The sequence below is a fragment of the Hypanus sabinus genome, chromosome 23 (assembly GCF_030144855.1).
Source record: "Hypanus sabinus isolate sHypSab1 chromosome 23, sHypSab1.hap1, whole genome shotgun sequence".
NCBI classification, from domain to species: domain Eukaryota; kingdom Metazoa; phylum Chordata; class Chondrichthyes; order Myliobatiformes; family Dasyatidae; genus Hypanus; species Hypanus sabinus.
This window is the reverse complement of record NC_082728.1, coordinates 50367035-50394612: the sequence shown is the minus strand read 5'-3', so window position 1 is coordinate 50394612 and position 27578 is coordinate 50367035. Positions and strand designations below refer to the sequence as shown.

Below are 27578 nucleotides of genomic sequence, written 5' to 3'. Positions count from 1 at the left end.
TATATACTGTAGTGTCTATTAAATCTTTTTTTAATTCTATTTTGATAACTCTTTTTTACTAAATTTTTTTAACAGATTGCTGAACTTATATTCATATTTTGTAATATGGCTTTTTCAAAATGTCGTTTCTTCTTCCCATAAGTCTTTGCTTTTGAAACGTCATCTTTCTTGTATTTGAATATGGAATTTTTTTAAAGGTATATTACACTTTCAAATTTTAATGTTCATACTTTTTTTATTAATGATTGTTTGTTTTACTATATTAGTTTTTTTAATCTGACTGATATATATTTTCTTTTTGCAACCCTATATCTTAATCTGGGTGTTATATAGTTTTTTTTTAAAATCTTTTTATGGAGCTGCCATCTTGAAATGGGGGTAATATTAGTATTAGTTTATGCGCCTGCCGCTTGGCTTTCTTTCGAAGGGTGGGGGGAGGGGGTAGGGATCTTTTTTCACGCTTTTGCTTTTTATTTTTTTGCTTTTAGTTTATGGGCCGACTTTAAATTATTAATATTGTTGAGGTGTCATGATCTCCGGTTGCTCCTGAATCAATTTTCCTTCTTCCTGAATTATGGGTTATGTGTCTTTTTAACCTTTTATGATACACACAATTAATATTGGTATGATGGATAAATCTATTAACTTTATCTCTTGGAATACTAATGGTTTAAATCATCCGATTAAACGTAAAAAAATATTTAAAGTATTCCATAGATTGAACGCTAATATTATTTTTGCACAGGAGACCCATATTAGGAGGGAGGATAATCGACGTTTTTTTAGGTTCTGGAAGGGTCAACAATTTCACTCGAATTGTACCGCTAAAATTAGGGGTGTGTCTATTTTTATAGACCCCTCAATTTCGTTTACACATCATGAAATTATTTCTGATCCACAGGGCAGATTTTTGTTGATAACTGGTTCACTTTTTAATCGAAAAGTCGTTCTAGTTAATATTTATGCTCCAAATTTTGACTGCCCTGAATTTTTTAAACGTTTATTTACTTCCCTTCCTAATTTGAATGAATATATGTTGATAATGGGTGGAGATTTTAATTGTTGTTTGAATCCTTCGATGGATAGATCTAAACCTATTCGAACTCTTCCGAATAGATCAGCTTTACTTATTAATTCTTTTATGGTCGATTCGGGAATTACTGAAATATGGCGGTTTCTGAACCCTAAAGATAAAGAATTTTCTTTTTTTTTCACATGTATATCATAGTTATTCTAGAATTGATTATTTCCTTATTGATCATCGTTTATTAACAGATGTTATTGATTATAAATATGATTCTATTGCTATTTCGGATCATGCACCTTTGAAGTTATCTATCAAGATCTCGGACTCTTCCATTAATACTAGATCTTGGAGACGTAACGCTACTTTGCTTCAAGATTCAGAATTTATTACCTTCATAAAACAACAAATTGACTTGTTTTTTTCAACAAACCATACCGAAGAGATTGACAGAGGAATACTTTGGGACTCTTTCAAGGCTTTTATCCGTGGACAAATTATCTCATATTCCGTTGGTAAAAGAAAACAAAGATATTTAGATATAGCTTTATTGGTGGATAAAATTAAAGAAATTGATAAGATTTATTCCGTTACTCCTACCAAAGAACTTTATAAGAAGAGAGTTGAGCTTCAAATGGAACATAGCTTATTATTATCTTCTTCAATTGAGAATCAATTAATTAAGACCAGGGCTCAATTTTATATTCATAGTGATCGAACTGGTAAATTGTTAGCTAATCAATTAAAAGCTATTTCGACTAAGCGACAAATTATTAAAATTCGTAAACAAGACGGTAATTTAACTACTGATCATAAAGAAATCAATAACACTTTTCAAGATTTTTATAAATCTTTATATCAATCAGAATTTGATGGTGACCTGTTCATGATGGATAATTTTTTTAATAATTTGAATATTCCTAAACTGATAGATGAAGATCGTAGCTTGCTTGATGCTCCTATCTCTATGGCCGAAATAAGAGAGGCTATCTCATCAATGAATTCAGGGAAAGCTCCTGGTCCTGATGGTTTTATTGTAGAATTTTTTAAAACTTTTTCTTCGTTGCTTTCTCCTTGGCTATGTGAAATCTTTAATGATGCGTTTGTTAAGAAGAGATTACCTCAATCTTTTTATGAAGCTACTATCTCTCTAATTCTTAAAAAAGATAAAGATCCTACTTTATGTGCATCTTATCGCCCTATATCATTATTAAATGTAGACTCTAAGATTTTTACAAAAATTTTAGCCATTAGATTAGAAAAGGTACTATCACAGATTATTTCAGAAGATCAAACTGGTTTTATTAGGAATCGGTATTCCTTTTTTAATATTAGAAAATTGATTAATATAATTTATACTTCATCACCCACAACCCCAGAATGTGTTATTTCATTAGATGCTGAAAAAGCTTTTGATAGAGTTGAATGGACATACTTATTTAATGCATTGAGAAACTTTAATTTTAGTCCTAATTTTATATCATGGATTAAATTAATATATTATAAACCTGTTGCTTTTGTTCTTACAAATAATTATAGATCCTCTTTTTTTCAATTATCTTGTGGTATGAGACAAGGTTGTCCTTTAAGTCCTTTATTATTTAATATTGCATTAGAACCTTTAGCCATTGCTATTCGTGAATCTCCTAATATTTTTGGTATCACCCGTAATGAGAAGTTATACAAATTATCACTTTATGCTGATGACTTGCTGTTACATATTTCTGATCCTAATAGGTCTATTCCTGCTATTTTATCCTTGTTGGCTCAATTTGGTAATTTTTCTGGTTATAAATTAAACTTAGATAAGAGTGAATTATTCCCCTTAAACGCGAAAACCTTATTGAATGACAGGATACCATTTAAAGTTGTTACTGATAACTTTATCTATTTAGGTATAAAAATCACCAAGAAATATAAAGATTTATTTAGACTGAATTTTTTACCTATGCTTCATCAAATTCAACAATTTACTACAAGATGGTCTCCCTTATTGTTATCATTAGTTGGTCGGATTAATGCTATTAAAATGATGATTTTACCGAAATTTTTATATTTATTTCAAGCCTTACCAATTTTTATTCCTAAATCTTTTTTTGACAACATTGATTCAAAAATTTCCTCATTTGTGTGGCAAAATAAAAACCCCAGGTTAAGCAAAAGGCAATTACAAAAATCTAAAAAAGATGGTGGTTTAGCTTTACCTAACTTTAGATTTTACTATTGGGCGAATAATATTCGTAACCTAACGTATTGGAAACTAGATTTGGACTCACCATTGTGTCCACAGTGGGTAAATTTAGAATGTAGTGAGGTAAAGGGATATTCTATATTCTCCGTTCTTGGCTCTTTTCTTCCTGCTGATTTAGTTAAATTCAATAAACAGATATCTAATCCTGTTATTAAACATACACTACGAATTTGGTTTCAATTTTGTAAGTTTTTTACTCTGAAAAACTTTGTTCTTGATAGCCCTATCTTACTTAATTTTTTTTTCAAACCTTCATTGACAGATCAAGCTTTTAGCATATGGAAAAGGAAAGGTATAAAATGTTTTCGTGATCTTTTTTTTGAAGGTACTTTGATGTCTTTTGACCAACTTTCTAACAAATTTAAATTACCTAAATCTAATTTTTTTAGATACTTACAAATTAGAAATTTCTTACATAAAGTTCTTCCATCTTTTCCCAATACAACTCCATTGGATTTTTCAGATTTGATTTTCACCTTTAATCCTTGTCAGAAGGGATTAGTAGCTTTTATTTATAACATGACTATGAAGATACAACCAGAAATATCAGATAGAATTAAACAAGAATGGGAAAAAGAACTTCGATACAATATATCAACAGATAAATGGGAAAAAATTTTGCAAATGGTTAATTCCTCTTCTATATGTGCTAAACATGCTTTAATACAATTTAAAATTGTACATAGAGCTTATATGTCTAAAGATAAGCTTGCTCAATTCTATTCTCATATTAACCCTCAATGTGACAGATGTCACTTAGAAGTGGCTTCATTGACCCACATGTTTTGGTCATGTCCCACTTTACATAACTATTGGAAGGACATATTTGGTGCCATTTCCTCAATCTGGAATATCGATTTACAACCTCATTTTATTACTGCAATTTTTGGTATACCAAATGAGGATGGTAATCAGTTTTCCCCTCCAATCAGACAAATGATTGCTTTTGTAACATTAATTGCCAGAAGGTCTATATTACAAAACTGGAAAGAAGTAAATCCTCCTACCACGTCTTTTCTCAAACTATTTCTTATCTGAGTTTGGAAAAAATTAGAAGCACTATTTTTGACTCATCAATTAAATTTGAAGAAACCTGGGGACCGTTCATTCGACATTTTCATATGAATTAATTTGGCCTTTTTCAGACCCTCTCTCTGCTTATTCTTGTTCAGGTATGGAGTTCCGGAGTTTTTTCTTGACACTATCACATACTTATAAACTGTTATTATTGCCCATGTTAGTTTAGTTTAGTATTTTTTTTAATATATATTTTCTTTTATATATTTTCAATTTTTTTTCTTTTCTTTTGATGATTATTTTTGTTTTTTTTATATATATTTATATAGACTTGATTGATTAATGTACTTCTTGTTTGTTGATGTTTAATAGGATATTATTATCCTATTACTAATGTAATTTCAAGTCTATTGATTTTATAACCTATTCATTATTATGTTATGTTTTTTCTTATATATATATATATATATGAAACTTAATAAAAAGATTGAAAAAGAAAGAAAGAAAGCATCAGTGAATGTGTAAACTTCTTCCAAGTGATCTATTAACCATACTTTATCAGAAAATTACTGCAGTTCATTATGTAATTGCCAGCAATTCTTTGCATGACTGTCAATTCAGGATTGCTAAGTGTACAAGCATGAAGTCACATCCAAAACTTCTTCAACTCTACTCTCATGTTCAGCATGGCAGTGAAGTTGTAAATAATTCCAATTTGCTCAAACAACCCTTGTTAGAAAGTTTTTCTCCACTGGTGTTAGATGGAGGAGAATAGCTTTAAGAGACTCAGGTTATTAACTATAATAAATCTCCCTCTCCCACTGGAAAACTACACAAAGAAACTGAAAGCATTTTTCCATTGGTCTGTAGAAAATAGACAACTTACCATTACTTACATGTTCAGAATTATTAGTACTCACATACATATTTAATGCAAATGAACTACACAAATTTCATTATTACAACCTGGATCTCCCAGCTGCTCTGTCAGCTGTACTCTGACGTTAGTTTTGTCATGATATCTACAGCATCATGATAAAACTGATCTTTGAGGGTGCATTCTGAGGAATGAAGATTAAATATTACCATTTAGATCAATGCTCAGACACAATTTAGTGGGGAAAGTCATTATGAACCTAATGTTGCCTCAAGCAGGATAAAATTCAAGACAAACCTTAAGTAGGTCAATGGGAGAAAGGAGAATCCTGGCTATGTCAAGTGCCACGTTTCCATGTCCAACAATGACTGCCGTCTCACTGCTCAAGTCAGGGTTCAGCTGCAAATGAAAGCAGCAGGACACTTAAACCCCATGTAGTTGAAAAGGATTATCAACAGTATTAAACAATATTCACTCAAAATCTACTTCAAATATCACGCATATGGGTAAAAAAACCATATCAAAACATGTGTTTAAATTTTATACAAGTCCACCCAATATGCCAAAGATTTCTGAATTCAAGCAGCCAGCAGGTGACCTCTCGTATGGGAAGCAACTGATAGATAGTTGGTTAAATGCACTAATACAATCAACAAAACATTGAAAGATTTCTTCCCTCAAATCAGAGATGACAACCATTCACCTTCATTTACATCTAACTTTACGGCAAATGAGCACAAGCCAAATGGTGCATTGGGATTGGGTCAGGGAGGATGGACTCCATAACTGTGGGAAGTTAACTATTATTTGTTCTGCTACCAGTAACAACAACACTTCCTTAATCAGCATTTGCACAGAATATTTTGCTTAATGATGGATTGAAGAATTGGGTTGAATTGAGAGGTGGGTTTTAAGACAGGGTGAATGCAATAATTGTAAACCCTGGACATTACATTTGCCCGTATGTAGTTAACAGTGCCCTGCTCGTTTGCAACTCATGACAGTTGATTCTTTTTGTTATATGGTCACCTGGTAACCTTGGATAAATTTGGCCCTCTTCCTATTTTGTGGATTCTGAGAGGACTCATGAGGTTAATGTGGGAATTAAAGATTCTTTCACAGATGGGGCAGGTACAGGTACCACAGAACCGTAGAACATTATATCACAGTACAGGCTCTTCAGCCCTCCATGTCGTGCTGACCTATATAATCCTTTAAAAAAAGTACTAAACCCACACTACCCCATAACCCTCTATTTTTCTTTCATCCATGTGCCTATCCAAGAGGCTCTTAAATACCCCTAATGTTTTAGCCTCCACCACCATCCCTGGCAAGTCATTCCAGGCACTCACAAACCTCTGTAACCTCTGTGCAGAAAGTCTTACCCCGATGTCCCCCCTAAACTTCCCTCCCTTAATTTTGTACATATGCCCTCTGGTGTTTGCTATTCGTGCCCTGGGGAACAGGTACTGACTGTCCACCCTATCTATGCGTCTCATAATCTTGTAGACCTCTATCAAGTCCCCTCTCATTATTCTACACTCCAAATAGAAAAGTCTCAGCTCTGCTAACCTTGCTTCATATGACTTGTTCTCCAAACCAGTCAACATCCTGGTAAATCTCCTCTGCACCCTCTTCATAGCTTCCACATCCTTCCTATAATGAGGTGACCAGAATTGAACACAATACTCTCAGTGCAGTCTCACCAAAGATTTGTAGAGTTGCAACATGACCCCTCTACTCTTGAATTCAATCCCCCGTTAATGAAGCCTAGCATCCCATACGCCTTCTTAACTACCCTGTCAACCTGTGCAGCGACCTTGAGGGATGTATGGATTTGAACCCCAAGGTCCCTTTGTTCATCCACACTCTTAAGTAACTGACCATTAATCCTATACTCAGTCTTCTGGTTTGTCCTTCAAAAATGCATCACCTCACACTTGTCCAGATTTAACACCATCTGCCATTTTTCTGCCCAGCTCTGCAGCCTGTCTATATCCTCTTGTAACCTTTGACAACCTACAGTTCCATCCACAACTCCTCCAATCTTCGTGTCATCCACAAAGTTACTCACCCGTCCTTCCACCTCTACACCCAGGTCATCTATATAAAAAAAATCACAAAAAGCAGGGGTCCCAGGCCAGATCCCTATGGCACCCCACTAGTTACTGATCTCCAGGCAGAATACTTTCCTTCCACAACTACCCTCTGCTTTCTTCCTTTAAGCCAATTTTTTATCCAAACAGCCAAGGTTCCACTTATCCCATGCCTCATGACTTTCCGGATGAGTCTCTCATTAGGGACCTTGTCAAATGCCTTGCTAAAGTCCATGCAGACCACATCCACTGCCCTACCCTCATCAATTTCTTTTGTTACTTCTTCAAAAAACTCAATCAGGCTCATGAGGCATGATCTTCCTTTCACAAAGCCATGTTGCCTATCCATGAGTAGAATGTACTTCTCCAAATGCTTGTAGATCCTACCCTTAAGAATCCTTTCCAGTAGTTTGTACACCACCGACGTAAGACTCACCAGTCTATAATTCCCAGGTTTCTCCCTATTACCTTTTTTAAACAAGGGAATTACATTTGCCATTCTCCAGTACTCCGGCACTTCCCCAGTAGCCAAAGAGGATTCAAAGATCATAGCTAATGCTCCAGCGGTATCTTCTCTAAATTACCACAACAAACTGGGGTGTATCCTATCCGGCCCTGGGGATTTATCAATCTTAATGTTTTTAAGAAGATCCAGCACTTCTTCTTCCTTAATCTCAACGTTGTCCAGCACACAAGGCCTGCTCTATTTCAACCTCATCCTGATCAAGATGCTTTTCGCTTGTGAATACTGAAGCAAAGTATTCATTTAGGACCTCCCCAACCCCCTCCGCCTCCAGGCACATGTTGCCTTTTAGCAGTCCCACCTTCGTTCTCATCATCCTCCTGTTCTTCACATACGTATAGAATGCCTTGGGGTTCTCCTTAATCCTACATGCCAAGGTCTTCTCATGCCCCCTTCAAGCTCCCCCAAGTCCTTTCTTTAGCTCCTTCCTGGCTACCCTATATTTCTCATGAGCCCCTCCCACTTCCTGCTTCTTATATCTGACATATGCTTCTTTTTTCCTCTTGACGAGTTGCCTCACGAACCCAGCTCAAGTGGTCCCTAAACTTCTCCCACATTACTTCTGTGCTTTCCCCTTTGAACATCTGTTTCCAATTTACTCTCGCAAGTTCCTGCTTCATCCCTTCAAAGTTAGCCCTTCCCCAGTTAAGCACTTTACCATTTCGTCTGATTTTATCCCTTTCCATAGCTATGCTGAAACTAAGGGAGTTGTGGTCACTCTCACCAAAATGCTCCCCCACCAAGAGGTCTGTCACCTGACCAGGTTCATTACCCAGAACTAGATCCAGTATAGCCTCTCCTCTCGTCAGCCAGTCCACATACTGTGTCAAGAATCCTTCTTGAACACACCTGACAAATTCAGCCCCATCTATCCCCCTTGCACTCAGGAGGTACCAGTCAATATGAGGGAAGTTGAAATCACCCATAACTACTACCCTGTATTTCCTGCACCATTCTAAAATCTGTCTACTTATCTGCTCCTCGGTGTTCCGAGGACTATTTGGGGGCCTATAGACTACTCCCAGCACAGTGATTGATCCCTTCCTATTTCTGACTTCCACCCAGACCAACTCAGTGGACATTCCCTCTGCAGCGTCCTCCCTTTCTATAGCCATGATACCATCCCTGACCAGCAATGCCACTCCCCCCACCCCCTTTTCCTACCTTCCATCCTATTCCTTTTAAAACACCTGAACCCCGGGACCTGCATCATCCAATCCTGCCCTTCCTCCAACCAAGTTTCAGTAACGGCCACAACATCGTAGTTCCACATACTAATCCATGCTTCAAGTTCATCCTCCTAGCTCCTAATACTCCTAGCATTGAAATAGACACATTTCAACCCTTTAACTGGCTACAATTATGTTTCGTCCCCTGCCTGTCATTCTTCATCAACTCAGAACTCTTAGCATCATGTCCTTGTCCTTCTACCCTGCACTCACATTCTGATTCCCACCCCCTGCCAAATTAGTTTAAACCCTCCCCAACAACTCTATCAAACCAGCCCGCCAGGATATTGGTCCCCCTGTGATTCAAGTGCAACCTGTCCTTTTTGTACAGGTCACACCTGCCCCAAAAGAGGTCCCAATGGTCCAGAAATATGAATCCATTCCCTCAGCCACGCATTTATCCTCCACCTCATTCTATTCCTATTCTCACTGTCATGTGGTAACGGTATTTTGCAAGGTGGTACACTCCTTCCACTGCTTACTCAGAACTTTGTGTCGTTCTGATACACAGCCAAGGTTCTCAATGCAATTTCAAGTTCCCCTTCTCTATTTTCAACAGTCACAGCCTAGGAGTTCCCAGAAGTCAGCGAGGATGGTTTGAGCACAATATTGTATCTTTTTCTCTATCTGTCTAGTAATTGCTTCCAATGAAAGCTTAGAAGAGACCACCAGTTTTCATCATACATATGATATGGCCTGTCCAATTCATCTAACTGAGACAAGGGCCACCATGTTTTCCTGGGAGAGTATACTGAAGTTGGTTCACTTAGCCTTCCAGTCAGTTGTAGGATTTCAGAGATGGTATTGGAGGTGCTTAGCAGGAGCAAATGTTTCAGGAGCATTTAGGAGGGCAGGGTGACCCTGGTAAACTTCCGGGTAAACTATGAGTTTTGTTATGAATCTCTAACATATATTCCCAGGTTATTCCTGCTGGGACAGGGTTTTTATTTCATAAAAAGTCTCAAAAATTCAAAATTAAATCATGATTTATTTTTAGTACAATACCAAAAACGAACTGATGTAAATTTACTGAATGATAATTATAAGCACACAATTGATTCTGACCTCTTAACAAAAGCAAACGACATCAGATTTACCAACTATCTCCATCAGAGCACACATTGAGAAGACAGCAAGACGTATGAAAAAAGGACATCATCAACAGAAAGCAAATGAAAACAGGCTGAACTGCTTTTCTGATAAGTAGTTAAATTGGCTAGCAATTGGCTTGATTGGCTAGCAGTAAACTTTCAGGAGCCAAATGGAATTTAACTATAGGAAACATCTATCAAGTCCATTGAGCAATCTTATCTTTTAAGATTAACCACATGAAGTATTTCATCAGTAACGGTAATTGATAAAGCAATACTTTTGCTAATAGAGCATTTAAACACAAGTACACTCACCCATTTTTAATATTAAAGAAAAAAAATTCAAGACATTCAAAAATCGTTAGGCATGCACTGTGAAGCAAATACGGAAGAGAATGCCAGGTAACTCACATTTCTGTTCTCAGGTAAGCCATTATACCAGCCCACAAATGCTCTTGCAGAATATACACCTGGTAGATTCTCCCCAGGAATTCCAAGTATCCGATTAGTTCCAGCTCCGTAGCTCTTAGATTATAAAGTTGGAAGACAAGAATAGAGTTAAGCTGATTTTATATAATAGATTGTAAAAACATTTCATTACACTTAACGTGAAAAATAAACAAAGTCTTCTGGAGAAACAAAACCAAAACAGGGTCATGATGTGTAGGGGAGAAAAGATTGAGTACTTTCAATGGTATTTATTGTAAAGGATCAGAATAGTAAAAACATTTACTTCAAGCATGAAGCAACTAGCAAACATTTCACAATTTCAGCAGTCTCTTACCAATACCAGAACATGGTATGCCTGTTTCAGCTCCTCGATGCTTACATCCTTCCCAACAGTGACATTTCCATAAAATGAGCAGCGATTAATGTGTGCCGTCTCAGTGAACGCATTGATAACATTCTGTGGGACAAACATATTATGAATAAAATAATATCCATAGACCTCATAATGATCAAGTCATTCCACACATTGTGAGCTGGTGTTGGGTTAGATGGCCAATTTGTTTTCCAAAAAGTCTCCTTACTACATGTATGCAACATCATCTTTGACTATACAGAAATTTCTGTTTGTCTCCATATCAAAATTGTTTTTAAAAAACATACGCCCTTTCGTAGTCTATAAACAGCCAAATAACTGTTCCGCATATGACAAGTGAATTCCACAAACCTTCATATTAAGGTTTGATCTATTACTTTTACAAGTCATAGGTCAATATTGACATCTGTGGATTACAACATACAACCTTGTCGACTACTTCTGTCAAGGAGCTTTACTTAAGCATTTGCAATCTTTCAGCACAAGGTCGATGAAAAATATTTTAGATTGTATATCTCTGGTACTATTGTATACAACAAGTTCCAAAAAAAACCATGATTTAACAGCCTTCACTTTTCACAAGAACTTATTCCACAATTTCCAATAATCAGTGCCCAGGAAAACATACATATGGAGAAAAAAGACAAATTAAAAAATCTACTGCAGGGAGCATTCTTTGCAAGAGTGTTAAGGACACAATAACAGAACAGCAGAATCATTTCGGAAATATTAAATGTATCTTTATCAGGATACTTCCACAGTACCAATGTCAATATGGAAAAAACATCTGGACTTCATACAGTAATTACAATTTTGCTTTAGGTTTAGTTGAGGAAACGATTACAGTGAACAAACTTTATTCTGTTTAGTTGCAGAAAAACATCATTACATGAACATTTATGCTTGAGGCATTTCAGAAGTCCACTTTTCCCCTGAATGTCTCCTTTTAACAGAATCCTTGTCAAATGTTGAGCTCATGTTTAAGTACACACCAATTCAAGCAAGATTCTACAAGTGCCTCTATCTTCACTCTGATCAGTAAAGGATTCTGTTCAATGCTGAACTAACCTTCACTTCTGGATGGTCAGGAGCAACGCCAAATCTCACAAGGCCAAATGGAGTAGGCAGTTTTTCATAGATATCAACCACAGAGGATTTGTGATGCTGGAATGGAAAAAAACAGGGGAAACCATTTACATATACCCTGCTCCTCTCTGGCAAACATTAAGTTTGTAGGAAAGAACAACTTGAAAAGAGAACAGGAAAAAAAGGTTAATGCAATTTTAAACTGCATCGTGTTTATTTTACCACTGATAACGTTTCTAATAAACTAGAATCGTGTAGAATTCACTTTCAAGAACATCCACAGCATGAATTAACAAAGCAACAGAAATTTCAAAATGATTGTGTACAATATTTAAATACATTGAACCTCAGAGAGTCAGTTCTCGCCAACCCATCTCCCTTGTTAAATAACTAACAATACTTCAAAATAACAGGAAGATTTCTTCGAGACCGCCTCTGTCTGTCGATGGAGTAGTAGTAATTTTGTGCTGCCCTTAGTTCTCTCTCTCTCTCCCTCCCCCAGCTTAAATTTTGAATTTAAAATTTTTAATTACTGATTCTTGAAGGGGAGTAATATGTCTGTCTATGAGAAGTGGGAAGAATCCACATGAACCTACTGACAAAGGTAATGGAAAAGGGAAGATGCCGAAGGGAAGATCTGAAGAAATGCCATCATGGGCTGAAGACATCGTTCGGACACTGAATTCAATTCAAGATCAGAATAGGGCAATTAAAGATCAACTGGAAAAGACTAATAATGAAATGAAGTTATTTCTGGGAAAACTTAAAGATGTGGAAACTCAAGTTACTAAACATGAAGAAGAATTGAAGTTCACTAAGCAAAAACTGTCTGAAACCACAACCCGTTTGGAAAAATATTATAATAAGATTATAGACCTGGAAACTAGCTCTTGCCGAAACAATATATGAATCATTGGATTGCAAGGAGGAGCTGAAAGTAGAGACTTAATGGTTTACTTTGGTAAGCTCTTCCATAATCTACTTCCGTCTATTTTATTACAGCCGCCTGCTATTGAAAGAGCACACAGACTGTCCACTTTGAAATTTAAAGACTCAAGCAGACCAAGAATTATTTTGGTTTGTTTTCATCACTTTAAAATTATAGATCAAATAATGTGACAGGCAAGAAAACAGAGTTTTCAGATTCAACGAGTCTGAGCTCCGTTTTTATGAAGATTATCTGAAAGAAGTAATGGAACAAAGATCAAGATTTGCTTTGGTAATGAAACAAGCATACGATAAGAAACTATTTCCCTCTTCAAGTTACCCGAAAAGAATGAAAGTTCTTCCTCCTAATTCTTCCCCACGTACTTTCTTTGACCCAAAAGTCACGCTGGATTTTGTTCAGGCTATACCTGTCACCGCCACGGACGTTACTACCGAATGAACTATCTGAAAAGCTGTTTGATTATCTGTATATTACTCACATTTCGAAAAGAAGATATATGAAGGCTATCTGGATATTTCATTGAGAGATTAGTAAAAGAAGAAAACCTGCTCATCATTACATCCTATTGGATTTTTTTTTGGGAATGAAGATTTACAGTTCAAGTTTGACTGTTTAAATGGTTAATTACATATTTGACTGAGAAAAGAGGATAAAAGGATTTGTTCCTTTTATCTAATATTTGGGTTGATATTTCTTTTTGTTGTTTCTTAATTTACTAACTGGTAGTTTTTTCCTACTTATAGGGTTTCTTTGGTTCTTTTTTTGTTTAATACATGATGGAATGTAAACGCTCTCCTTTGTTGAGATGTTACTGTCTTTCCTGCAAAGTCATTTTATTTTTTTGTGTACTGGTTGGGGGAGGGAGAGACGAGTCCGACAGAGAGCCCATGGCTTTGTATCTATCTCAGTTCGCTTGCCTTTTTGTCGGGCCTTTGGGGGGGGGGGGGGGGGGGGAGGGTTTAGAGTTAGGAGATTTTTCCCCATTGGGTGGTTCCAAACATGTGTGTTTTCTATATGGTTGTATTCTTCATCACCACCATCTTTGATAATCCCGTATTGGTATGTGTTCTGCACATGTATAAAGTAAATTAGAATAAATTATAGTATGGCAGCTAAACGGATTAATGTAATAAGTTGGAATGTACGTGGTTGGAATCATCCTATTAAATGAAAAGACTTATAAAATTATTAATTGATTCCAACCTGACATAGTTCCATGCTACTTCTCAGAGCAAAACTAAGGGCGTATCTATCTTTATTAAATCTAATATATTTACTCAAGAAGATACTGAATCTGATTCTAATGGTAGATTTTTAATTGTTAAAGGAGTGATTTGTAATAGAAAGCTTGTTTTGGTCAATTTGTATGGTCCTTTTTAAAAAAATAATTTGCTTTATTGCCAGATTTAAATGAGTATGTGTTGATAATGGGTGGGGATTTTAACTGTCGTTTAAATCCTATGATTGACAAGAGCTCAACTAATCAGCGACTTCCAAATCGTTCTGCATCAGTTATTAACAACTTTTTGACCGATTTTCAATTGATCGAATTATGGAGGCATTTACACCCTGATAACAGAGAATATTCCTTTTTTCATATGTTTATAAAAAGTATTCAAGGATTGATCATATTATAATTGATTCCCGCATTTTGCCTAATGTTAAAAACTGAATATGACGCTATTGCTATATCCGATCATGCACCTTTGAACTTGAGTTTGTCCTTTGAACTTGATTATGTCATTTTTGCCCATCCACATTTTTACATGTCTCAGACTTTATTGCAAAACTTTGATTTTATCAGTTTTATTGAAAGCCAGATAAAAGAATTTTTTCTTTTTAATGATATAGGAGGTATGTCTAAATTAATTATATGGGACACATTCAATGCATTTTTACGAGATCAGATTATTTCTTATTCAACTAAACTTAAAAAACAGGCTAAAGTAGAACTAGATAAAATTTCAGAACAAATTAAAGATTTAGATAATACCTATGCGACTTCCCCTAATATTGAGTTATTTAAAACAAGGGTAGAACTTCAATTACAATATAACCTATTATTAACTCATCCAATTGAAGGTTATCTACTTAAGTTAAAGAGCCAATTTTATATGTTTGGAGATAAAAATAATAAACTAATTGCATCTCAATTAAAATTGGCTGGAGCCAAAAAGCAAATTTTGAAAATTCGGAGAAAGGATGGTACCCTAGCTCGGGAATATGAAGAAATTAATAAGATTTTTCTAGATTCTTTATACTGAACTCTATAAATCTCAATGTTCAGTAGACTCTTCTGAAATTAATGTTTTTTTTAAACGAAAGATTGCTTTCCTAAAATTTCTGCTGAGGATCAAAAAACTCTGGATGCTGAAATTACTGAATCCGAAATTCATAAAGCTATTTTTTCAATGCAATCTGGCAAGGCCCCGGGACTTGATGGTTATCCTGTAAATTTTATAAAAAATTTGGAAAATTGCTTTCCCCATATATGTTGATCTTTAACGATTCTTTTGTGAAAAGTGATTTACCCTCTAATTTTTATGAAGCTTCTATTTCTTTAAGTCTCAAAAAGGATAAAGGTCCTACTGATTATGCCTCATACAAACCAATTTCATTATTGAATGTTGATGCTAAGATTCTCTCAAAGTTAATGGCCAATCGGATGGAGAGTATTTTGGGTAAAATCATTTTTAAAGATCAAACAGGCTTTATAAAGGGTTGTTATTCCTTTTTAAATGTTCGGAGATTATTTAACATTATATATTCACCCTCTTCTAAAACTCCACAATGCGTTGTATCTTTGGATGCTGAAAAAGCATTTGATCGAGTCAAATGGAAATATTTATTTAATGTTTTAGAAAAATTTGGTTTTGGTATTAATTTTAATAATTGGATTAAAATGATATATAAAGCTCCTATTGCTACTGCTGTCACTAATAACTGTAGGTCTCCTTTTTTCAGCTGTCATGGGGGACAAGACTAAGTTGTCCATTAAGTCCTTTGTTATTTAAATTAATATTAGAACCCCTTGCTATTGCTCTTCGTGAAGCCAAAAATATTCATGGGATTTTCTGAATGAGACCATGCACAAGATCTCTCTTTATGCTGATGATTTATTGGTATATATATCTAAGCCTGAAGCATCTATTCCTGCATTGCTAAAATTATTTGACAAATTTGGAGATTTTTCAGGATATAAAATAAATTTTAATAAAAGTGAATTACTTCCTTTAAATGAATCTGTCTGTATATATGATAATATTCCTTTTAAAGTTACGGATTCTTTTAGATATTTAGGTGTCATAATTACCAAAAAAAATAAGCATCTTTTATAAAGCCAATTTTCCTCCTTTCGTGGACTCTTACGAAGTACTCATTTAGCAGATGGAGCACACTTACATCTTCACTTATTGGTCATATTCATGTAGTTAAAATGATGATTTTACCAAAATTTTTATATTTATTTCAGAATATTCCTGTTTTTTTGACTAAGAAATTTTTTAATCAGATTGATTCTATTATTCTATCTTTTATTTGGGATAATAAAAGACCAAGAATTGGTAAATGTCATAGTTGAAAATGCCAAAGTTGAAAAAGGACAGAGGTCTTGCTTTGCCTAATCTAAGAATGTATTATTGGGCTGTTAATTTGCAGTACATGTCCTTTTGGTTATATTGGGGTGATAGGTATGATCAGCCATATCCTCTTCATCTCGGCGAATGATTACTTTTGTTACATTAATGGCTAGAAGATCTATTTTATTGAATTGGAAAGAAATTAATCCTCCAACTATATTTCAGTGGTTTTCTCAAACTATCTCTTGTTTGAGCTTAGAAAAAATTAGAAGCGTTGTTTTTGATCCTTCAGTTAAATTTGAAGAAACTTGGAGACCATTTATTCAACGTTTTCATACGAGTTAAATTGTCTTTTCCTAAACCTTACTTTAATTATCCTTAATTATTTGGATGGAGGTTCAGAGTTATTGGCACTACTGTATGTATTTAACATTATGCAACAGCCCATGTTGGTTAGTGTTTTTTTTTCTCTTTTTTTGGGTTTTTTTTTCTTTTTGTTTCTTTTGTTCATAAATACTATGAGTTTGGGAGGCTATATATATTGATTATTATATATTTGAATGTCTACTTAAACTATCAATTATGTACTCTCAAACACTTTGTATTCATGTTTCATTTATGTTTGTTTAAAAATTAATAAAAAGATTTAAAAAGAAAGGAATGATCGGCCAATTTGGGTAGACCTGGAACTGAGAGCTCTGAAACTGTTTTATTTAATTTTGTTATTATGAGTTGCTCTACCTATACAATTAGCTAAAGTTGCTAATTTAAACCTATATCCTGTGGTTAAGCACTCTTTACAAATTTGGCTCCAGTTCAGCAATTTTTTTTAATCTTAAAAAATTTAAACTTTGTAGTTTAATTTATCATAATTACTTTTTTAAACCTTCTTGGAGTGATCCAAATTTTTTTTGCTTTGGAAAAATAAGGGTATTAATTCTTTTTTGGATTTATTTAAATAAGGCAAATTGATGTCTTTTGAACAATTAGTCGATAAATATTCTCTCTCATATTCACTTTTTACAATATCAAGTTAGACATATTTTACAAAAATATTTAAGTAATTTTCCTTACATATTGGAGGCTGACTTGTTAGATACTATTATAAAAATGAACCCCTTGATGAAAGGTTCTATTGGAAGAATTTATAATTTATTATTACAATGGGATAAGCATCCTTTACTTTAAGATTAAACAGGATTGGGAGAAGGAACTCAATTTGACTTTTATATGGACGCGGATTCTGAAGCTGGTTAGCTCTTTTTCGATCTGTGCTAGTCATTAACTGATTCAATTTAAAATTGTACATTGTTACCATTTGACGAAGGAGACACTTCCTAAAATATTTCCCAATGTTGACAAGTATTGTGATAGATGTAAAACTGAGATAGCTACACTGACACATGTGTTCTGGTCATGTTCTATATTAAAACAGTTTTGGAAGTCAGTCTTTTCGACAATTTCTAAAGCACTCAGAATCAATTTACAACCTAATAAATTGACTGTGCTTTTTGGAATAACTCCTCAAAATATCCATGGTATTTCTGTGTCTGACCAACATGTTATTGCGTTTGTTACATTGATCGCGAGGAGGGCCATCTTGTTGAAATGGAAGGATATATCAGCTCCTACTTTGTCACAATGGTTCTCTCAAGTGATGCTGTGTCTCAGCTTGGAGAAAATTGGAAGTCGAACCTTTGAACCTTTATTTGATTTTGAGAAGAGATGGGGCTCATTTGCTCATTATTATCTTTTCAGTTAACTGATAGATTTCCTCCACGATCTAAAAGTAAATTATTTTTTGATATATCTTTTTTTCTTGTTGGTGGTTTGATGTTTATTTTTAGAAGCTTTCTGTATGACGCATGGCTCCAGGGTTGTACCTCCAATGGGTTTCTTTTTTTCTTCTCACTTTTCTTCCTTAGTAGGGTTTTTTTTATGCACAAAAATTTTCAACCTTTAAGATAATTTCTTCTTTTTTGAGGCATTGTAAGTGTTGTTACTTTGATGTACCAGCACTATTTTTGAATAATAATAATAAAAAGATTTGAAAAGAAAAAAAAAGGAAGATTTCTTCTCTGAAGGTTTCATGAAATAGTTTACAGATCCTAAAACCTTCAGACTCACTTTCAAGGAATCTTTGGAATTCATGTTCTCTTTTTTTCCCATTTGTATAGTTTGTCTTCTTTTGCAGATTGGGTGTTTATCTGTCTTTATCTGTTTATGTGTAGTATGTCATATATGTTATTTCATTTTATTTTCTGTAAATGCTCACAAGAAAAAGAATCCCTGGGGAGTGTATGATAACATACATGTACTTTGATAATAAATTACTTGAATTTTGAACAGATTTGTTACACAAACATATCCAGTGGTTATAAGGATACAGTGGTGACCCACTTTCTACGCAGGCAAACCAGCTCACAAAATGGCGCACGCGTCGGCAGAGAGGACAGCCCCAAAATAGCGCTGCGCCTCCTTCACCAGCAAGGGGAGAAATCCCGCGTGCAGGAAGAGACTTTTGTAATGCACCTCTGACATCATTTCCACCCGGGCAGGATGGGAATGGAACTGCGTAAAAGCCAGTGCCGCGAAGTTTGAATAAACTAGTCTCAAGTAGAACTTACAGACTGCGTGTTGTTACTTCTAGCTCTGTGTGTAGCACATCGCTACAATACTACCTTGATATCACGATACACAACGTTAGAGAGCTAAATTTATAAATGCATTTCATGAGCTATTACTTTATTTTAATAGCTTAAAAGTGACTATGATTTCTCCAAACTGTTACCTTATAGGTCTTTTAAAAATATTGTTGAAAGGAGACTCTGTGTTATATATATATAGGAAACTAGTCCCATTGCTGGTTGCTTACATATCCATCTTGATCAAAAACAAACAAAATCTCTTAGCTTAGCTGTGGCCATCGGAAGAAAACATTTAGCATTCAACCATTAAAGCGGAACACATAAGCCAAGCTTGAGATGCTATCAGATTTAAAGGTGCTAAATGTCAATTTGCCCAGATTGTCAATTCCTAAGTCTTCCTGGTATTCCCAAGCATTAGACCGAGGTATTTTGATACCATTTTAAATGGAGGTTACTGATTAGTATGGATGGCAATGGATACAGGGAAAAGACAAGAGAATGAGGTTGAGGGGAAATCAGCCATGATTGAAGATCAGAGCAGATTTGATGGGCTGAATGGTCTAATACTGCTTCTCTGTCTTTCGGTCTCATATAATGTGTCTGCCCCACAAAGGGAAAAACCAAAGGTAGAACATAAAAGGTAAATGGTAGGACACAGAACAGATGGATCTGGGAATACAGATACAAAATTCCCTAAAAGTGGCGTCACAGGTGGATAGGGTAGTAAAGGGAGCTAGGGCTTTACTCTTTGGAGAGGAGGATGATGAGGGGAGACATGATAAGAGGTGTACAAGATATTAAGAGGAATAGACAGAGTGGACAGCCAGTGCCTCTTCCTCAGGGCACCACTGCTCAGTACAAGAGGACATGGCTTTAAGATAAGGGGAGGGAAGTTCAAGGGGGATATTAGAAGGAGGTTTTTCACTCAGAAAGTGGTTGGTTCATGGAATGCACTGCCTGAGTCAGCGGCAGAGGCAGATATACTAGTGAAGTTTACTACTAGACAGGTATATGGAGGAATTTAAGGTGGGGGGTTATATGGGAGGCAGGGTTTGAGGGTTGGCACAACATTGTGGGTCGAAGGGCCTGTAATGTGTTGTACTATTCTATGTTCTATGTTTTGATACATCGACCTTTATAAATCAAAGTATGGAGTATAAGAGTTGGAATGTTACGGTGAGGTTGTATAAGACATTGGTGAGGCTGAATTTGGAGTATAGTGTGCAGTTTTGGTCACTGAATTACAGGAAGGATATTAACAAGGCTGAAAGAGTGCAGAGAAGGTTTACAAGGATGTTGCTGGGACTTAAGAAACTGAGTTACAGAGAAAGGTTGAACAGGTTAGGACTTTATTCCCTGGAGCGTAAAAGATTGAGGGGAGATTTGATAGAGATATATAAAGTTATGATGGGTATAGATAAGAGTAAATGCAAGCAGGCTGTTTCCACTGAGGCTAGGGGAGAAAAACAAGAGGACATGGGTTAAGAGTGAAGGGGGAAAAGTTTAAAGGGAACATTACGGGGGGGGGGGGCTTCTTCACACAGAGAGTCGTGGGAGTGTGGAATGAGCTGCCAGATGAAGTGGTAAATGCGGGCTCACTTTTAACATTTAAGAAAAACTTGGACAGGTACATGGATGAGAGGTGTATGGAGGGATATGGTCCAGGTGCAGGTCAGTGGGACTAGGCAGAAAAATAGTTTGGCACAGCTAATAAGGGCCAAAAGGCCTGGTTCTGTGCTGTAATGTTCTATGGTATGGTAAAATGTTATGTCCTCAACCTCCTAAATTGATCCACAACCTCTCATCTTCTAAATCAAGTTATCAGGACTTCAATACTGAACTTAACTACTTTGAGCAACTTTATTTCTTTCTCTCCCTCGGTGGATTTGGCTGTGCCTTTGTTTAGTTATTCCTTAGTCTTTTATGTTGAGTTTTAAAGTTATTGTTAACATGAAATTTGGGCTTGAACCTGTCACATACATTCTTACAAAACTCAAGCCACAGTTGTTCTTTCTGAGTTCTGATGGGTTCTTGAATCAAAGTATTTCCTCCTTCACTGATGTTCCTTGACCGTTTTCTGTTTTTGTTTCAAATTTCCTGTATCTGTAGGTTTTTTTTTCCAATGTACAAGAATCTAGTCATTAGGTTAAAGCCTTTCAACTGATACCCAGACTCAGAAACATGAATTTAGTACAACACAAGGTGAATATGTTGCATAGTAACCATTAGCAAAATGCAAAATAAGGAGTTTGAAGGTAGTAATTTCTCTTTTAACTATTATGTTCAATAGATCAAAGAAGCTTGTTAGCAGTATAAAATCTTCAGGCAAAGATGTTACTCATAAAAGTGGCAAGTCACAAAGGACTTACTTTTACTATTTTACCTTCAATAGATGTTGTGCAGTGTAGAAACCTGCTGCGCCACTACCAATGACACAAACTTTAATCTCTGGATCTGCAATTGAGGAAAATCTTTGTATCCCTAAAGAGAACAGATAAAAATTATTTATTGAGATACAGCATGGAATAGCCCCTTCACGCCAGGCTGCCCAGCAATCCCCCAGTTTAATCCTAGCTTAATCATGGGACAACTTACAATGACCAATTAAACTACCAACTGATAGGTTTTTGGACACCCAGCAGAAACCCAAGCAGTCATGGAGAACCTACAAATTCCTTACAGGCAACCACCTGAAGTGATCCCAAGTCACATATACTGTAAAGCGTTGTTAACCACTGTGCTACCATGCATTGCGCCACAGGTTAAAGTGAATCAAAATCTTACTAGTGATAATTATGACACAACCTGCACTATTCAAAAAGCAATCAATTTGAAGCATATACATTTACAATGTAAAGTCTTAAAATTATAATAGGCAGGTAATTTTACGCTACAAGATTTACAAACATTTCACTTTATTAAACTCACTTCCACCATTATATTAAAGCTTAGTACAGAGAAGACTGAGGTCCTTTGGAGTATGCAGGCCTCTCCTTCACATGTTCTACCAGTCTGTTGGCACCAGTACAATCTCTGCAGTGGTGTGCTGGGGCAATGGCATCAATGCCAGTGATGCCAACAAGCTCAATACACTGATTAGAAAGGCTGGCTCCATTATAGGAGTCAAACTGGACAGACAGGAGGCTGTTGTAGAACAAAGCACCCAACAGAAAATTCTGGCTATCCTGGACAATGTTTCTCACCCTCTGCCTGCCACGTAGGCTGAGCAGAGGAGCATTTTTAGGAGAAGACTATGACAACTGCACTGCTCCCAAGAGCACTACATGAGGCCATTCTTACCCTCAGCCATCAGGCTCTATAGTGAGTCAACCAATAGCTAGGGAAGTGATGACCCCTCCTGTTAGACTGTTTGAGGTAATTTTTTTTTTATTCTTTCTTACTTCTCTTCTAATAGTTGTATATCTGTGCACTGGTAATTCTACTGTGACAGTGTAATTTATTTTGGGATCAATAAAGTTTCAATCTGAGGGCCTCCATCAGTCAGAGTTGACCACGGATATTGCATCCTAGCTGTCTAGATATACAAGCCTGGACGGTATGATATGGCGAGCAACCTGTTGCCCACGTAGCAAGGTCCCCTTCTCCATGCATCTGATGAGCGCAAAGGAACAGCAGAGACAGATACAGTTTGGTACCAACAGCATCGCAGGAGTTGCCAGTCAGCATTGAACTCAATGTAGGACTGCCTTAGGGTCTCCAGCTCTGGAGTTTTTCCCCCTCAGGGTTTCCCATGAGTGGATTTAGCCAAAAGCAGCAAAGGTTTGAGATCAGAGCTTTTCTTCTCCCACGAGCTGCCAACCAATCTATCCATCCATCTTCATAACTGAACCAATTCAGAGATTAAAATTCATTAGCAAAAGCAACAATATTTCTTGTATAGGCTAACATACAGAATCAGATTTATTATCACTAGCACGTGACGTGAAATTTGTAAGTGATCAAGCATAATTATTAAAATTGAAAGTTGTTCCACCAGTCTCCAAACAATGCTGGAAATGCATTAAAACCTTGGCAAAAACAAACAAACTAAATGAACATATTCTATCCCCATAAAATTCTCAGAATAAACTGCAGAGAATTTTTTTCCTGCCCAAAATAAAATACATTGCTTCTTTGTAGAACAATGAATGGTAATCTAATTAGCAGACTGTACACAGCCACAACAAAATAAAATACATTGCTTCTTTGTAGAATAATGAATGGTAATCTGATTAGCAGACTGTACACAGCCACAACAACCACTTCTTGTAGAACAATGAATGGTAATCTAATTAGCAGACTGTACACAGCCACAACAACCACTTCCCAGGCTCTTAAAAAGGAAGCTCACCATGCAGGCTCTTTCTACTGGAAGACTAAAAGGTTGTTGATGTGGCCCTATTATTCATAAAAGGTAAATAAAGGCCCATGAGCCCAACACTAGTGAGAGATAAAATATTGAACTGACAGCATAAATCAGCATTTTGAAAGGAACAGCACGCATTTGTTCAGGAAGTTCACCTGACTAATCTTTCTAACAAGGTATCAAGAATCAACAAGGTGAACACACTTCATGTAAGACACGAACACGAGAAAATCTGTGGATACTGGAAATCCAAAGCAACACACACAAAATGCTGGAGGAACTCAGCAGGCCAGGCGGCATCTATGGAAAATAGTAAACTGCCGACATTTTGGGCTGAGATCCTTTATCGGGACTTCATGTACTCTGTCTGCATTTTGCATATCAATACTTCATTGATCCCAAAGTAAATTACCGTAAATTCCGGACTATAAGCCGCTACTTTTTTCCCACGCTTTGAACACTGAGGCAACACTGTGGCCTATACTACGGTGCGGCTAATGCATGTTTTTTTTTCATGCCGCCAAAAACATTTTGCCTCGTAACAGTAGACCAATAAAATTGATGAGTAGTTCACAGAGGTCCAATGAAATTGTACGATAAATCAAGCGCACTTTCACAATTAAATTATTGTAAATCAGTCATTTGTACTCACCCTCATCAACATGGAAAACACTCGAAGAAAAGCATATGATGCAGCTTTTAAGTTAAAGGCGATCAATCTGGCGGTTGAAGAAGGAAATCGAGCTGCTGCACATAATCTTGGCATAAATGAACCGATGGTGAGACGGTGGAGACGCCAGCGTGAAGAACTGAGTCAATGCAAAAAGACGACAAAAGCTTTCAGAGGTAATCAGAGCAGATGGCCCGAACTTGAAAACTTTTTTGAAGACTGGGTTAACACACAGAGAGCAGGCGGCCGCGGTGTTTCCACCGTGCAGATCAGACTGAAGGCTAAAGCAATCACCACCAAAATGAAAATCGAAGATTTTAGAGGTGGGCCATCGTGTTGTTTTAGATTTATGAGACGAAAAGGCCTGTCCGTCAGGGTACGCACGACTCTGTGTCAGCAGCTCCCTCCCGACCACGAGGAAAATCTTGCTAACTTCCGCACATTCACTCAAAGATAGCAGAGAATTCCATCGGGCCAGATGATATCATAAATATGGATGAAGTACCTTTGACGTTTGACCTGCCTCTCACTCGGACTGTTAATAAAAAAGGTGACTCGTCCATCACACTGAAAACAAGTGGCCATGAGAGAACGCATTTTACTTGTGTTCTGAGCTGCACAGCATCCGGACTAAAGCTTCCACCGATGGTGATTTTTAAGCGGCTGACAATGAAAGTTCAGTGAAAGCTGCCATCAAGAGTACAAACTCAATTCCAACTGTGATTCCTGGGGGCACCACGAAGTATTTGCAGCCACTGGACATCAGCGTGAACCGGGCATTTAAAGTGGCGCTGCGCGTTGAGTGGGAGGCTGGGATGACGAGCGGCGAGAAATCCTTTACCAAAACAGGACGCATGCGAAGAGCATCTTTAACTCAAGTCTGCCAGTGGATCCTAAATGCGTGGAGCCGTGTCACAGCATCCACCATCACCAACAGGTTTCGAAAGGCTGGACTGCTGCGTGATGAAGAGGACCGCGTGCGCTCAATTGAGAGCTACAATGAAGAGACTGAAGTGAGTGACGAGATCCTGAGGTTGTTCAATTCGGACACTGAAGGACTTTGATGGTTTTAGTGCGCAGGAGGAAGATGAAGAAGGCGATCAAAAACTTTTCCTGGTAGGCTGCAGTATATATATTTTTTTACCAGTCGTTAGGAGATATTGGAATGTTGTTCGTGCACTGTTCAGTAAAAAAGTATACGCAACGTAATTTGTGTGTTACCGATACATATGTATATTTAAAAGTAGCTGTGTTACAGGCACTGTTCGGAAAAAAGTATTTGCAATATGTATTTCTTTATGTTACCATACGGATTTAATTAAAAGTTAAAAAATCCTCACGTGTAATATCTTTCTGAGTAAATATCTCATATTACAACGTGGGACACCTGCGGCTTAAAATCCGGTGCGGGCTGTACAAGTACAAAATTGATTTTCTTTCTAAAATTAGAGCCTGCGGCTTTTAATCAGGTGCGCTCTGTAGTCCGGAATCTACGGTTCAGTGTCACAGTAGCATTACCAGTGCACAGATCTACAACTATTAGAAGAGAAGAAAGAAAGAATGTTTTAAAAATTACCTCAAACAGTCGAACAGGAGGGGTCAACACTTCCTCAGTTATAGGTTGACTCATAGAGCCTGATTTGAGGTAAGAATGGCCTCATGTAGCGCAGTTGTCTTAAGTGGCATGCATAAACAACTTAGATCAGAAATAGAAAAGCCCTTGAGATCCTCGACTAAAACTGTGGAGGATGTAAGGAGTAATTAACCAGGGGGGCTTCAATGATCAGTTGGATATCTGTAGTGGGTTTTACAGTGGCCAATACCCAGTCCCTTCTTATTCATTATACAATTAATTATTTATACATAATTACTTTTTAAGGACGATATGATGACATCAAAACTGGCTGTGAGATTACCAGTCACCAACCATTAAATATCAACGGACTGGCTAAATGAGCACAAATGTACTTCAACCTAAGTTAATGCAAGATTCCGTATTTGAGAAGGGCAAAAAGTGATCATTGAAAGAAATTAAGAAATAGATTTAATTTCATTAGTTAAAAGGGTTGGCGCTACCATGAAAACAAAACCAATATCGGGATCTAGAGATAAATGCTTAAAAAGAAAGCCCTGACGATATTTAACAGGAGTCTGAAGTTAGAAGCCACCCCATGATCACGATGGGCTAAACGACCCGGACCCGAGACTCCGACAGTCACCGTGCCACCTACCGGCTCCGCGGGACCAGCAGCCGCTCAGCCCGGGCCGGGGCCGGAACCGGGTTAGGAGAGCGGCCACAGACATGGCACCACTTCAGCCTCCACTCTGCTCTTTCCCCGCGTCGGTCACCTGGGCCTTGCGTCGCCGGGGAAATGAAGTCTCCACCCAATCACAATTAGCTGCTTCCGCGTCGGACCCGCCCCCCGGCCTGGATCACGTCAATTGGTTACCGGGAAGGGAAGGTTCCGAATGGCGAGCTGCTATTGGTGGAGGCGGTGCCGGCGTGACGAAGTTGTTGCATTCTGAGCTGAAGGAGAAGTCGATGGCATGAACATTTTCTCTAACTTCCGTTAATGCCCCTCCTCCCCTTCTTAACCCATCCCTGACATATTTAGCTTCCCCCCCTCCTTTTTTCTCCCTTTCTGCCCATCACTCTACCTGTTCTCCATCTCCTCTGGTGCTCCCCTCCCCCTTTCTTTCTCCCTAGGCCTCCCGTCCCGTAATCCTTACCCTTCTCCAGCTCTGTATTCCTTTTGCCAATCACCTTTCCAGCTCTTAGCTTTACCCCACCCCCTCTGGTCTTCTATCATTTCGCATTTTCCCCTCCCTACTTTCGAGTCTCTTACTATCTTCCTTTCGGTTAGTCCTGACGAAGGGTCTCGGCCCGAAACGTCGACAGTGCTTCTCCCTATAGATGCTGCCTGGCCTGCTGCATTTTGAGTGTGTTGCTTGAATTTCCAGCGTCTGCAGATTTCCTCGTGAAGGAGAAGTCTGTTGCCTAATGGCACATCATTCCAGATGCCATTACGAAGGGACCTGATTATCTTCCACCAGCACTAGCACAGACTCAGAAAAACAAACTGTCCAGGTGGGAAAAAAGGCGTGAATTTGCAGCTGGGCTGGGTAAAAAATTGGACAGAAAAATGCAGTGGCCTCTGTGCTGTGGACTTCAGTCTTCCTGACTGGGAAATGTCAGTTTAAGGGGCCCCTGCTGTCCTGCAAAAGTGAAGTCATCATGCTGGCAAACAAGCTGTTTACATTGAAAACTCTTACAACAGCATAAAGTAGGTAAAGTTGTGGATAGCAAAGTAGTATGTCTAAGGACACACAAGTTCCTCCAGCATTTTGTG

At 37.1% G+C, this 27578-nt stretch overlaps 1 protein-coding gene across 1 annotated transcript in view; it reads right to left on the bottom strand.

Moving 5' to 3' along the window:
• The window catches only part of fdxr (ferredoxin reductase), a 62747-nt gene extending 35528 nt beyond the window's left edge, over window positions 1-27219 (bottom strand). Inside the window, exons 1-7 of the mRNA XM_059948870.1 lie at window positions 27075-27219; window positions 26460-26755; window positions 21576-21673; window positions 12000-12095; window positions 10893-11015; window positions 10520-10633; window positions 5467-5568 (exon numbers count right to left, since the gene is read on the bottom strand). Coding sequence (XP_059804853.1) covers window positions 5467-5568; window positions 10520-10633; window positions 10893-11015; window positions 12000-12095; window positions 21576-21673; window positions 26460-26532 — 606 coding nt within the window. The 5' untranslated portion in view covers window positions 26533-26755; window positions 27075-27219. The remainder of the gene's footprint in view (window positions 1-5466; window positions 5569-10519; window positions 10634-10892; window positions 11016-11999; window positions 12096-21575; window positions 21674-26459; window positions 26756-27074) is intronic.
• Between the last annotated feature and the right edge of the window lie 359 nt (window positions 27220-27578).